The 15,762-nt window shown below is 38.6% G+C and overlaps 1 protein-coding gene across 1 annotated transcript in view; it reads right to left on the reverse strand.

Annotated features, from left to right (window-relative positions):
• Positions 1–4,985: 4,985 nt before the first annotated feature.
• Positions 4,986–15,762, reverse strand: part of olfm4 (olfactomedin 4) — a 45,070-nt gene continuing 34,293 nt past the window's right edge. Inside the window, exon 6 of the mRNA XM_003218641.4 lies at positions 4,986–6,330. Coding sequence (XP_003218689.2) covers positions 5,528–6,330 — 803 coding nt within the window. The 3' untranslated portion in view covers positions 4,986–5,527. The remainder of the gene's footprint in view (positions 6,331–15,762) is intronic.

Consider the following 15,762-nt stretch of genomic DNA (forward strand, 5'->3'; position numbering starts at 1 on the left):
CAGTAGAGTCTCACTTATCCAACATAAACACCCCGGCAGAACATTGGATAAGCGAATATGTTGGATAACAAGAAGGGATTAAGGAAAAGTCTATTAAATGTCAAATTACGTTATGATTTTACAAATTAAGCACCAAAACATCATGTTATAAAACAAATTTGACAGAAAAAGTAGTTCAATGTGCGGTAATGCTATGTAGTAATTACTGTATTTACGATTTTACATCACAATGTATTGAAAACATTGACTACAAAAACATTGACTACTAAAAAGCTGACTGTGTTGGATATTCCAGAACACTGGATAAGCGAATGTTGGATAAGTGAGACTCTACTGCAGGGGTCCCCAAACTAAGGCCCGGGGGCCGGATGCGGCCCTCCGAGGTCATTTACCTGGCCCCCGCCCTCAGTTTTATAATATAATATATTGTATATACATATAATATTGATAATAATATTATAATGTAATACAATATAACACTAATAATAATACCATATAATAATATTAATTCTATATTCTATATTACATATAATATTACTAATAAAATTAAAGTATAGTGGTATAGTTCAATATAGTAATAAATAATACTAATATTGTGCTATGCTAATAATATAATATATTGTATGTACATATAATTTGTAAGCCACTCTGAGTCCCCTTTGGGGTGAGAAGGGTGTGATACAAATGTAGTAAATAAATGCAGTAAATAAATAATAAATAAATTTTAGACTTAGGCTCACCCAAAGTCTGAAATGATCTCATTGGCCAGAAGCAGGACCACACTTCCCATTGAAATCCTGATAAATGTATGTTGGCTAAAATTGTTTTTATTTTTAAATATTTTATTGTTCTTTCATTGTTCTTGTTGTTGTTGTTTTTGCACTACAAATAAGACATATGCAGTGTGCATCGGAATTCGTTTGTATTTTTTAAAAATGATAATCCAGCCCCTCAACAGTCTGAAGGATTGTGGACCGGCCCTCGGCTTAAAAAGTTTGAGGACCCCTGCTCTACTGTAATATGAAATAATTACTGTGGTATAATAATACAGAACAATATAATCTCTAAAACCGGGACAGTAAATAAGGAGCAACACTCTGAAAACAGGGAAATTGGGAATTCCAGAAAGGAAACAATCAGGGCCAGCTAACACTTCCCAACAAAGTATTCTCGCAGGCAGGAAGCAAACAGGCTTTGAAGATGCAAGGCCATTAAATGCTAATCAAGGTGGCTAATTGCTGCATTCATACCTGCCACATTGAGACTATTAATTGCTCTTCAAACTGGCCAACCAAGGATTCCGCAAAGTAGAGAGCACCCAGACTTGCAAGCAGCAAGGCTATTCAGTGCTATTCAACCTGTCCAACCAAGATTTCCCCTACATAGAAAACCCCAAGCTCTGTAGCCACGAGGCTACTCCGTCTCATTCAACCTGGCCTAGCAAGGATGCCCGACGTAGAAAGCGGCCAGGCTTTTAAGCTGCAAGACTATTCAGTGCAGTTCAAGCTGACCAAATAATGATTCCCCTACAAAGGAAGTAGTCAGGCTTCAAAGCGGCTCTTTGATTGAGGGTGCTACTCCAGCTACTCCAGAAAACGGCCAGGCTTTGAGGCTGCAAGGCTATTCATTGCTATTCCACCTGATCAACAAATGATTCCCATAAGCCACAGCAACGCATGGCCAGGCAAAGCTTGTGTGTGTATGTATATGTATGTATATGTGTGTGTGTGTGTGTGTGTGTGTATATATATGTATATATATAGTTCTGGCACAATGTAATGTAGGTGTGCACCATTACAGTATCTAATGTCAGGACTTGGGACAAAGCCTCTGAAAAGAGGGTGATTGTGCTTTCAACATTTCAGAAACTTTGTAACGCTTGTGTTTAAAAGCACATCATGCGGCAGGGTGAAGGCTCCTCTTGTGACTGTAGCCATCATCTCATTATTGGAACTCCGCCTCACTATTTTCATAGCATATCCTTCAGCATTTCAAAGATTAAAGAGTGAGCCATATGGGTCTAATTAGGAAAAAATCAGAGACTGTTAAGAAGACGAAGACATGATGTGGCAGAATTAATCAAGACCAGAACAGGACTTGAATGGTTAAGGTATGCTATAAAAAGGATGATGGGGACCAGAAGATGGAAATCTGCAATGTGTCAACAAATAGAAATCACTGCAGGCCTTAAACAAAGTTGCAATAGACCTGTAAATTTTCTGCAACTTTTCTGAGACCTCTGTTTTCCTAGGGATTATCAGGTGTTGCTCCAGTAGTCAGTATGACTGTCCAGGTGTTTTTACCTAGTCCCCCAGTCTTTCACCAATGAGCCAATTCTTTTAATTTTATGGTCAATTCACAGCCTTGGGCTTCTCTTACAGAGCTTTGGGGTGAGGCCCATTCAATAAGCTCTTTTCCTTTTTTTTTTCTTCCTATAGCTATATAACAGCCAAACACTATGAGTAGTGGCTTAGGTAGCTGGGTATGATAAGACTGGAGAAGAGAAGGTTGAGAGGGGACATGGTGGTCATGATAAAATATTTGAAAAGATATATTGAGGAAGGGTCAAGCTTGTTTTCAGCTGTTCTAAAGATTAAGACATGGAGCAATGGATTCAAACTGCAGGAAAAGATATTCAACTTGAATATCCTGATAGTAAGAGCTGTTTGACAGTGCAATATGTTTCCTTGGAAGGTGGTGGAGTCTCCTTCTTTGGAAGTTTAAAACAAAGGCTGGATGGCCATCTGTCGGGGATGCTTTGATTCTGTATTCCTGCATAGCAGGGGGTTGGACAGGATGGGCCTTTAAGACTCTCCCACATCTATGATTCTGTTTCTGTATCCTAACTGCCTGCATATCCTTTGGGCTCAACAAGATTTTATCATTTTGGAGGAGTTCAAGTTTTGCCTGCAAAAGATCCTGGGCTTTGTGATGTGTATTGTGATATTGCCATTCGTTGTCTGCAGCCTGTATGTTATGATCCCTTTAAGAGGACATGGTAGGAAGAAAGAGAAAGAAAAGATCCTTTTGTACAAGGGCTTCAGACTCCCCCCTCCCCTTTCATCACAGGATAAGGAGAAGCTTGATATGATGGTCATTTGTATTGTATTTTATGAATATTTATTTTAATTATATATGCTGTTATTGTGTTCTGTTTTTATCTGTAGATTCATGAGCTCGGTCCTCATGTGAATCACTCTGAGTCCCCTCGGGGAGATGGAGGCAGGTTATAAATAAAGTTTTACTATTATTGACACAAAGACATAGTATGGCACAGCAAACGAGATCTATATGCTGGATTTCATATCATAAAATCAGAAGTCAAACACATCCCAAGTGTTTAGGACTGTGTGATGTATTTCCGGATGATGCGTGCAGATCCAAGTAAGGTGAGCTTTTGCAGTTGACAGATCGTAATTTTGTCAATGTTTGTTTCCAAATGCCGGCTGAGATCTATTGGCACAGCACCCAGTGTGCCGATCACCACCGGGACCACCTGTGCTGGTTTATGCCAGAGCCTTTGCAGGTCGATCTTGAGGTCCTGATAATGGTTGAATTTTTCCTGTCATTTTTCATCAATCCGACTTTCACCTGGTATGGCGACATCAATAATCCAAACTTTTTTATTTTCCACAACCGTGAGGTCTGGTGTATTGTGCTCCAAAACTTTGTCAGTTTGGATTTGAAAGTCCCACAGTATTTTTTGCATGCTCATTTTCCACTACCTTTGCAGGTTTGTGTTCCCACCAGTTCTTTACTGCCGGCAGGTGGTACTTGTGACATAGATTCCAATGGATCTACTACTATTTATTATTATTATTATTATTATTATTATTATTATTATTATTATTATTATATGACACAGCAAACAAGATAGACATGCTGGATTTCTTATCACAAAATCACAAGTCGAACACTTCCCAAGCGTTTAGAACTGTGTAATGTATTTTTGGATGATGTGTGCAGATCCCAGTAGGGTGGCCTTTTGCAGTTGACAGATCGTAATTTTGTCAATGTCTATTGTTTCCAAATGCCAGCTGAGATCTTTTGGCATGGCACCCAGTGTGCCCATCACTATTATTATTATTATTATTATTATTATTATTATTATTAGTCATCTGGAATCATATGAATGGGCTATGTTCTGTCAGTTTTCAGAGGGTGCCAACTAGGAAGTTAAATAATGAAGAGTAATGACTAGTCTGTAAGTTCAATTTGAATGGCAACTCCTGAAGAAAACACACAGCATCTACGACATCTGTGCTTGTACTTCAGATGACTCCAATTATGAATTCCTAGAATAAGATCTGTGGTCCCCCTTCTCTATCACTCCTGATCCTTAGAATGGTGACTTTGCAGCATGTCTTTGAAGCTTACTATATTGGGGTCCATACAGAATTACTAATACTAGCCCTATTTGGCCTCTTGCTGTCCAGCAACATTTTGGGGTGGTACTTGTGGAGAATCATTTTCCACCAGAGGCAGAACTGTAGTTCTATATTTTGCTGTTATTGCATATGCGTCATCTGACCTCCCACATACCAGGCAAATTGGACCAGTTCAAAGCAAATTGCCATAAATCAGAGACAGCAAGGATAACAACAGATCATCTGATGGTCATCTAAGTTTGACTTCTCAGGGGGCACCTCGACTGTAGAATGAATGCAGTTTGATACCATTCTAATGGCTATGGCTCTGTGCTATGGAATCATTGGAATTGTAATTTTAGTCTTCTCTGTCAAAGAGTACTGGTGCCTCCCCAAACTACATCTCCCAGTATTGTACAGCTCTGAGTCATGACAATGGGATGTCAAACTGCATTCATTCCACAGTGTAAATGTACCCTCAGTCTCTCTCTTACACAAATTGAATTGCCTTGCTTTATCCATTTGCCTTTCTAGTTAATCTTAGTAATTGCTCCTAGTTGTTACTAGATACCTGGTTTGCTTTTTTCATTGATCCATTTTTCAAAACCATCCTCTGTGTGCCATTTTGGTTTGTCAACAAGCAAATTTATTTTCTCCACAATGATCATATAATTTATCATTACATTTTACATTCAATTCATATTGTGAAGCAAAACATTGATTATTTGATTGTTATGCTGAGTAAGAAGTTTACTAAATTTATTATTACACTTGATCATTAATTAACTTAATCAATGTTGACGTTTCTGTTCCATTACTAGAAATCTCTTTTGAATAAATCTTGACAGAAAAATCTAATGATTGGGTTGCACTAATCTGGAATCATCTTAAAGGCACATAACAAACAACAAAATAAAAATCCACATAGTTGCCTTCATCTCCAGAAAGACCTTGCAGTGAAACCCTCCAGTAGCACTCATTATCCAAAATCTTCAGAAATTCAGACTATAGAAACAAGCATTCCACAATTAATAGTAATTCCACATACAAAGTGACACTGTGATACTCATACACTGAAAAAATAGTATAAAAATGAATTTTATCTTTGCTTTTTCTTTTCCTCATGATGTGTTGGTTTATTTGTAAACATATATAGAAAACTATGCTGGTATAATAGGCTGGAAAGTGAGGTCATGTCGAACAAGGTATCCATCATTGTACACATACAGTCTCCGATCTATAGGACTATAGTCAGCACTCTGAATAGTTTCCATCATTTTATCAATAATGATGCTTACTCTCCCTTCTGTTCGAGTGTTTGTGTCATACGTGTAAAAAATTTCCTCTTTCCTAGTATTAACAATCCTCGTGGCATATAGCACCCCACAGACCATAAAGGCATTAGACACCGAAGGCCTGTACTGTCTCGTTTCCCATGTATCAATCACTTCAAGATTTGTTTCATTAATTTTACTGATCACAATATTCCCTGTGCTGGCTTCTGTTGAATAAATAACCCACAACCCATTCTCATCCACAGCAAAATCCAGATCTTGCCAGGAAACACCAGCATATGAGAACCGATTGTTAAAAGCAGCATTTGGGAGAGCTCTCCTCAGCACCAGGGTGTTTGTATTTAGATCTAGTTTACCAATATCTCTGGAATTGTAAACATTAAAATACATGAAATTGTTGTAAACAACAGCACCACTGCCATCACCATACTGATATCTGTATTCCTTTGAATATTTGAAGAGCAACAAATCATCGAAGGACTCATGAAGCCTGTAGTATTCTATGTATCTTGCACTTGTCAGTGGAGCAACCCAGTAGAGTTCCTTTCCAGGGGCAAGAGGAGAGGAATACCTTCCCCAGCCACCTTGTTTGAAGCCAAATCCTCTCCAGTTCAACTGAACCATGTACGGCTGACTGACGTTCACAATTCCACCATGGCTGCAGGTTCCTTTAACCAAAAGAAAAGTGAATTAAACATTTGGGAAAGGCATTCCAAAATTATAAACTTTCAGGCAGAGAAGGTTCTCAAACATCTAAACCTCAAATGCTCACCACCCACTAAACTTCTCCACCTTAAGCTGTCATCTACACATATACACAATTGTCTCTTCCAATTCTTGGCAAATTCTCACCTTCCTTGATACTCTGATTAGACCAGGTATCTGGCCAATGCATCAGTCTAAATAAAAGCTACTGCAAAATGCTGTTCATTTTCACAAATTAAAAGCAACATTCTAAGCAAAATGGAGTAGACTGTCTTCCCTGGAAAAGAAAATAGTATTTTAGAGTGTGTACTACTTCTTGTTCCTTTTGTACTGTCCAAGAGATGGGCCAATAAAGGGAAAATATGGCTGTTGTCTAATGACCCTTGCTGTAACTTCTTCGCCGTGAGAATTGTATTTTATATACAACATTTTTTATTCTGCTCCTCTGCCAAAGATGTTCCCAGAGCTGATTACACAGAATCAATAAAAACAAGCAAGCTTTGCTTACAATACAGCACAAAGGGAAACAGAAATAGGAAGCAGGGAAGGTGAGAGTAAGTGACCTTTCAGCATTGGTTCCCCACCTCATCTCTCTCATGGCAGCCGTCTCCTAACATGGCCACTGGCAGTATGTAGCTTTCATAACATGAACCAAATACCGAACAAATGTTTTTGCTTTGCAAATAAGACAAGGTTTTAAACATTATTAATTTATTATGAGGATTTATACATTGCTTTTCTATCAAATGGGCTCCTGGTGGCACAGTGTGTTAAAGCGCTGAGCTGCTGAACTTGAACCAAAAGGTGCCAGGTTCAAATCCCGGGAGTGGAATAAGCGCCCACTGTTAGCCCCAGCTCCTGCCAACCTAGCAGTTTGAAAACATGCAAATGTGAGTAGATCAATAGGTACCGCTCCAGCGGGAACGGCGCTCCATGCAGTCATGCCGGCCACATGACCTTGGAGGTGTCTACGGACAATGCTGGCTCTTCGGCTTAGAAATGGAGATGAGCACCAACCCCCAGAGTCAGTCACGACTGGACCTAGCATCAGGGGAAAACCTTTACCATACCTTTCTATCAAATATTCGTATGTCTACAGCTGGATCTACACTGATACATAATGCAATTTTAGAATACAGATTAACTTAATTGAACTGGATTATATGAGTCTGCACTGTTCAAAGCCATTGCATTCTAAAATTGCATTATATGGCAGTGTAGATTTGACCTACAGCTTCTTCTAAGTCAAAGTACTGATTGTCCTTGGCTCTTGGACAGCAACTAAGTCCTTTTCACACAAGGTTTTTTGTAGTGAAATTGAGATGAGTTAACATCAGCAAGCAAAGTAGCTTTCTTCACATAATACTGCTCCTATCATGTATTCCTCCCAATGCAGTCCCAGGGGTTTTTGCCATCAGGCATAATCCATTTCTCCACTCTCTCCAACTATCCAAATTTGGCTAGGAAAGTTCCAATTCATCTTTTACCATCCCACTTTCAAAATGTCCCAATTTTTCCATTTTCCCCATTTGTGCTTAAATTTCTGCGAACTGAGTTCAAAATGCAAAACTAGCTTGTGTTCAATTTGGCAGGAGAGAAAGGAGAGTAGGCTCAGTAAATGCAAAACGCTCCAGTCTGTCGTAGATTGTCCTTTCTTCTTCAGTAATAACTTTTGCCATGTGGACATGTGTGTGTGTGTCCTGCAATCAGTCAATCAATAAATAAATATATCAATAAATAAATATATCCCCTGCAGTGTGTGTGTGTGTGCATCCTGTTGTTTGACATCCACGCATTCCTCCCCTGAGCTGTGGCCATCAGTCCCTTTGGAAAAACATGCCTCTATATCAGCTGCACAAGCATGGCCAGAAGGTTTAATTTAGAGATTAAATTATTTAATGCCATGGGTATCTAAATTGGAGCCTGAGCTGAACTTTCATTCATCTGTCCAGCCAAGGAGGGCAAAAGTAAGCAGTCAAAGCAGATGGCTGAAATGATGCCAGGTATAATACTGCTACATTTCTCCATCTTAAAATGCCAATCAGGAGGTTAAGTTCCCACGCAGACGTTCCCCTGGCACTAGAGAAACATGTGCGGCTTTGATGTGTGTATCAAAAGGACAGGTGCATTATTGGCATTTTATTATTTCAGCAAAGGTCATAAATAAAACTGTCAGGTTTTCCCTCTGAGGATTTTAAGTCTGACATTCTACCACAATTAGGTAACAGATTTTACAGTGATCAGAATCAACAGTTGAGAAAAACAGAAATGAAACGGATCTGTACAGTCAATTGCTTTCGGTGTACACAAATGAACAGCCCACTGCAGCTGTCTAGCCAGTCTGGATTGGTCCCTGTTGTTAGGCACAATAGCCAACAGGTAAAATACCAAAAGAGTTGTCATGGGAAAGTTATCAGTAAATTGCAGTATTAGCTTCAGGGCTTTCTTCGTTTCCAGTATGAGTCAGGTCACTTCACTTCGCACTTGTTAACAGATACCTGTCTTGTCTTATTCGTAGCAAATGCAATTGCAGAAATATTTGTGACAGGTCACACAAAAAGTGTGAGGTATAATCTGGACCAGCCTATCCCAACCTCATTAATATGCAGAAAGCTAGGAATAATTTTCAGGGCTCAGGGAACCCCTGCATAAAAAAATATATCTACAGCTCAACATGGTGATTTCAGTCATGGTGATGTTTTGTGGAAACTTAGGGTACATCTATATATAGAATGAATGTAAATTGACACTTTTTAAATGCCTTGGCTCAATGTAATGGAATCATGGAAATTATAGTTCTGCAAGGTGTTTAGCCTTCTATGCCAAAAAGTGCTCACCAAGCTACAACTCACATGATTCTATAGCACTGAGTCATGGCACTTAAAGTGGTATCAGCCTTCATTAATTCTGCAATGTAGAAGCATCGCTAGGGTTCTAGATAACCCTGGTTAAGATACTCTGATCTAGACCATGAGTAGGCAACCATCCAGAACTTGGGACCCACTTTGCCCCTCTTGAGGAATCTGGACTAATCCTCCTACTGACACTGTGTGGGGGCAATCTTGCCTTATTTTCAGCACTGCCGGGGCATTTTAGCATATTCTCCAAGATTTCACAGGGACCCATATGACCAAACAATGTTAAAGTGAAGTCAATACTTGTCCTTCCTCTCCTGCCACCAACTAGTTAAGGGAATACAAGCTACAGTAGAGTCTCACTTATCCAAGCCTCGCTTATCCAAGCCTCTGGATTATCCAAGCCATTTTTGTAGTCAATGTTTTCAATATATCGTGATATTTTGATGCTAAATTCATAAATACAGTAATTACAACATAACATTACTGCATATTGAACTACTTTTTCTGTCAAATTTGTTGTTAAACATGATGTTTTGGTGCTTAATTTGTAAAATCATAACCTAATTTGATGTTTAATAGGCTTTTCCTTAATCTCTCCTTATTATCCAAGATATTTGCTTATCCAAGCTTCTGCCGGCCCGTTTAGCTTGGATAAGTGAGACTCTACTGTACTTTTATACTTTGAGCTCGGTTTAAAGATAAAGGGAAAAATGAGAAACCAGACGGATAATTTTCAAGCAACTGAAAAAGACAACCAAGGATGGATCAGGGTTGTCCCTATCAAATTGGGATAGATAGAGAATGTGGCTTAGGCTCAGTAGGTTCTCTATTTTCAATAGGAAATTACCTAGAATTCATTTTCCAAGTCACTGTAATGGCCTGGGGAAAATGGAGCAACATTGTTCCATGTGTCCGCCCCCCCCCCCAAAAAAAAAAAAATATAGGGGAAATTTGAGGGCATTTTAAGAGTGACACTTTCCTCATCCTGAGCTAGATTTAAGATGCTAAAGTATGGTAGAAGCAGTTTGAAGCCGAATCTCTACTTGTTGCATTCTGAATCTCAAACTCTACATTTAACACCTAGCTTGCAGCAATGGCTCTGCTTTTCCTTTGACTAATTAGAGGCATGGGAGGTATTTTTAAAAGATCACAGAATTAATACATGCAGGGAGGCAGCCTCAAGCCAAATCAATTCCCTCTGTCCGCAGGAGGTTTTTCATCTAAGGGAACAGTCAGAAAGAAGATTCCCCTCCACCTCCGCCTGAAGTGGTACAACCCATTCTCTAACACCTTGTTCAATTGCACATCTAGCCCACAGTTTGCAGGCATTTGTTCTGGGGAAATAAAATTAGTGTGAAACACTTCCATTACCCTTCCAAAACAGGGCTATTTTTAACACAACTTTATCAAACTCCTAGCAGACTATTCTGCATGATTAATGGGTTGCATTTACCAGTGAGTCACAACTTCTGGAGACCTGATTTACAGTCTCTTAAGGTGGAATGACAAGATGGGATTCCAGCTAGTTCCATTGTATGTCATATTCTAACCCAAGGAACATAAAGAATACATGCCATTTTTCACATGCTCACAAAGAAAGGGTGAGTTGACCTATCAAAGTGTTACTTCAAAAATGGTCAATTGCTGCAAGATGTTTCACATCTGGGCAACGTCTTGTAAAAGTTTGTTTTAAAATGTTTGTGAACAAATGAAAATGTCATAAAATGTATGGAATCCTCAAATAATGTGCAAACTCTCACAGTATGCAAAGGGTTCCTGTAGCACATAACTGAGAGAATAGTAGTAAGTTAGTACCCTGTTTCCCCTAAAATAAGACATCCCCAAAAAATAAGACCTAGTAGAAGTTTTGCTGAATTGCTAAATATAAGGCCTCCCCTGAAAGTATGACCTAGCAAAGTTTCTGTTTGGAAGCATACCCACCAAACAGAACACCAGAGCATGCAGGATCAGTAAATGTATGTACCATAGAGTATTGTACATGGAAATATTGGTAGTAATAAGAAATTCTTGATAGGATTCACAATTTGTCTGGTTATGCTGGTTTGTGATGACAACTACTGTACAGTATATAATAAATGTTCTTTTTTTTGTTCAACAATAAATGTGAAATTTTCTTCATGGAAAAATAAGACATCCCCTGAAAATAAGACCTAGCACATCTTTGGGAGCAAAAATTAATATAAGACGCTGTCTTATTTTCGGGGAAACACGGTAACATAAGCATTTGTAGATAAAGGGTGCATCTACGGTGTAGAATTAATGCAGTTTGACACCATTGACATGGCTCAATGCTATGGAATCATATGAGTTGTAGTTCTACAAAAATATTAAGCCTTTCTTCTAAAGAGTGCTAGTCCTTCACCAGACTACAGAGCCAAAAATGCCATAGCATTGAGCCATGGCAGTTAAAGCAGTATCAAACTGCATTAATCCTATGGTGTATATTCACTATTCTGCTTACTTAGATTGAGAAAATAATTTTAATCTATGGAAGCCTAAGCTACTAACATTGTTCTTTTACTATTTACGGTGCTACAAGAACACTTTGCTGATATACAGCAAGGATGGGAAAATGCAGAATTTAGCAACATCGTGCTACAAGAAATGACCGTATAGTTAACAAGTGAGAGAAAAATTGCCAAGGGGAACTTTCAGATTCCACTATCGTGTTGCACGTTATGGATTGCATTAAACTATTTCCTTCCACTCATGTGAGGACTTGCTCCAATGATGGCTTATGTAAATGGGGAAAGAGATGATTTTTCACACTTTACCCCTGCTTCCTACAATTATCCAAGCCACATCCCACTCTGTTCAAAGCAGTCCCGAAAATGCCTAGAGCAGATTTGGGAGTGGCAGGCAATAGTATACCTAGGACTGGATCCCAGGACTAAAGTTCTACACCTTTCTAGTGATCATCCAGGTCTCCTCAAACTATCAGAGCAGCAGAATATAGATTGAGTGTCCTTTTCCTGGCAATCCAAAAAATCCAAAAATCAAAACATTTTGTTGCCACCTATATCTGCCTTTAAGAAAAGGAATCTAGTTACACATCCATGTTTTTCTCAAGAAGCTGTTCATCCACCATATTCAGAAATTTGACAAATGAAAGGAAAGGAGGGGGGAGCAGATATCAGGAGAGAGAAAAGTCCAAATGCTTCAAGCTGTTACAGACTTAGGGAATGTTATGAAATTCCAGATGCCTGGCTAAATGATGCTATGCTCATGTCCCATTTCCTGGACACCTGCCCCGCCATTAACTGGACAAAAGGAAATCATGACATGGATTGGCCAGGCAGCCAGATGTGTAACTAGCCCCCATTCCCACCATCTATCATTCACTATTCCGCTTCCCGCACACACAACAACAAAAATCTGAAATATAAGAAGGCTCTGGTTCCAAACATTGTGGGTAAGGGCAGTGTATGGCCAACACTGCTTCCCCCAAATAGCAGCAGTAACATATAGAGATAGCATCAGGGCTAATACAAGACTGCAGGGCTAATACAAGACTGCAGAGCACCCTTATCTTTTACAACATCCTTATCATATTTTGCAAAAAAATATATAGCCATTGCCAACACACCTGACATTCACATGGTAACATACAAACCGGCTTTTTTCTATTTAAAGCATCTCAGCTGAGAACTGTATATTTGGAGTTGATTGGTGTAAATTGTAGGGGTGATGCAGATATTTGATCTGGTTCAGGGTCTTGATAACATCTTGTTTATTTTAACTTTGGCTGTAATGTGGGTTGTATGTGGTATGTGTTAAATGTGTTTATCAAATGTTTTGATAAGACCAGTAGGTTAATCAATAAAATGTATGTTATGTTACATGGCAACAGCTACTCGTTTTATTAATTCTATTCTTAAATAGATCACTTTCCTTCTACAACAAATGATGCCTATTTCCTATATTTTCTGGCATTACCAGTTCCAGAATGGGTATTAGCGTGACTGTTTTACTAGTTCTGGAGAACAAGAAGCATCCTGTGATAATATATTTCCATTCTTTACTCAGTCTATAAAATGGATACAAAAGTAGATCCAGGATAGTGCCAATGGACCTGGCAATCTGGAACCCATCTTCTGCAGAAATACTTGATCTTTATGCTTGCTGAATTCAGAAGGCTAGTGCAATGTGAGCTTATGGTAAAAGCAACTGTGGCTGTTCTAGTGAAGGGGATAAGCAAAAGAGGTTCTCTATTCTTGGTTCCAGGAGCTTCTAAAACTGACTAACCAAAGAAATTAAGCTGAACATAAGGACTTTCTTCCTTGAAGCAAAAGAGGGTTGCTAGGACAGGATTCTCATTTCTAGATTCAGCAATGCATTTCCTCATCCAGAAATGGATAGTAGTGCAATAGTTACTATTTCTATCACATGTTAGAGAAAAATACTACAGTGGGACCCACATATACATGGGGAAGCATTCCAAGCTCCCCCCCCCTTCCAGTGTATACCTGAAACTGTGGATAATAATGAAGCCTCTATTTTGCCTAAACTTAGGCTAGAAGGATATCATAGAATTGTAGAAGGATATCATAGAATTGTACATAGAGGGTCCCATAAACATTTCCAAGGGGAAATATTTTTGGAGCGTTAATAAATAAAACCATGGATATTGAATTTGTGGATGAGGGGGTCATACCGCATATACAAATCTTGGTCTAAATCTAATTGGTCATATCTGGTCATTTAAAATACAGGCATACTTTAGTTAACAAAGCTTCTGACCGCTCAAATCCTTTAAATATGGATATTTTATACCTGCCCACCCTAGATCTCTAGGTCTTTGAGCTCCATTTCCATGTGCTTGGAAACAGAGCACCACGGAGTCCCACCGGAAGTCCCTTACTACATCTGATGGCCTCTGAGGTATTCCCGTGGGACTCAAGTGCAGGGAAACGGAGCCCGAAGACCATCTGATAAAACTCTTAATTGGCATTGGGAGGGTAGTAAAGGAAACATGAAAAAAACACAGACCTTTGGTGTCAGGTTGCAGCAGCATATCTGCAGTAAGCATGCAACAAACAAAGCTCAAGATGGGAAAGCATAGAATTCAGTTCTCTCTTCCCATAACTATGTGTGCCTAGCTACAACAGGCAAGATGAATAGCAGCTGCTTCCAGAATCCCTTACTAAGCATGCATGAACAGCAAAATGAAGGGGAGGAGAAACCAGATAAATCTGCATCACTAGCTAAACCTAGCATGTAAAAGTGTTATATAGCTCCAATCATATTTCCTCCATTGGGAAGTATTATTCGTGATACAACTTTTTGAACATGCCCAGATCCTTTCCTGGTATGTTTTGTTCTCTTTATTTTTTATCATCCTTATTACCCTTCTCCTAAACAGGTCCAGCTTTTCTTTATCTTACAAATCTGTATCTGGTGCCCTGAACTGAAAGCTTTGCTCCAGTTTTGGCCTGGATATAGAAGGACTATTACTTTGAATTGTTTGACTATTAATTTGAACTGGAAACTTTCCAACTTGCTGTTCACATTGTGAATCACTATATAATCAGAATTATCTCAGCCCTTGGCATATATATACTTTTGTACTTAGAGTTTTATATATACCATGATCAGTACAATAAAAAGAAAACCAACACTGATTGTAATGGTTTTATGAGTCAGGTTTACTGCTAAATGCCTTGCAGCTCACCAGCTCTCTCAATCAATGGGAGCTCTTTATAGATGAGAGATGTTGCCATTGTAATTTACAGTTCATCCCTAACTGTCAACACATTGATGGAATTAGTACACTCAAATCAGTAATGTTATCTTCAAATTAAATGCTTATTAATGGCTTGCATAAATCTTCACTATTTTGTTTTTTAAAAATAAAACTATACCAAATTGTGAAGGTATTAAAGTGTCAGAGTAAGTCACACAGATTTAGCTAGAAATAATTCTTCATGTCATTAGACCAAGTACAGATGAGCTCCGAGGTTTAATAATTCATGTGTTGTTTCATAAATAAAAAAATGTGTATTCCTGCCAAGAGGGGTTTTATTGTACAAAAGAAATCGGGGAAAAAAGTTCTTTTTCTTAAAGAGTTCAGTCTCCCGAACACTTGTTTGTCTTTTATTTATGAAATAATGCATGAATTATTAAAGTTAGAAGTGGATTTGGCTTAATAAAATAAAAAACGGTCTCAAGTTCAATATTCCATATAAGCTTTTCTCTTTTTTATAAAAAAAATCAAATCCTTATGAATATATTTTTAAACCAAATAACAGTACAATGCTCAGCAAGGGTTATCTGTATCTGGTACAAATTCTGAAGGCTGCATTGTGCTGAGACTCTTTAATACAAATATGCTGGCTACTCCCACGATGGGGTGAAGGGGAGTGAAAGAAAACAAAGCATCATCTGATTCTGTAAATATCAGAAGGCATATAAAATAACTGTGCATCAATTATTCAGACTGTACCTTCTTTTCTCTGGTTAAGTCTCTGTTTTATTGTAACCTAACCATGGCGGATATCTCGCTTGGCTCAATGCTTC

Source organism: Anolis carolinensis, chromosome 3 (genome assembly GCF_035594765.1).
Source record: "Anolis carolinensis isolate JA03-04 chromosome 3, rAnoCar3.1.pri, whole genome shotgun sequence".
Taxonomy (NCBI): Eukaryota; Metazoa; Chordata; class Lepidosauria; order Squamata; family Dactyloidae; genus Anolis; species Anolis carolinensis.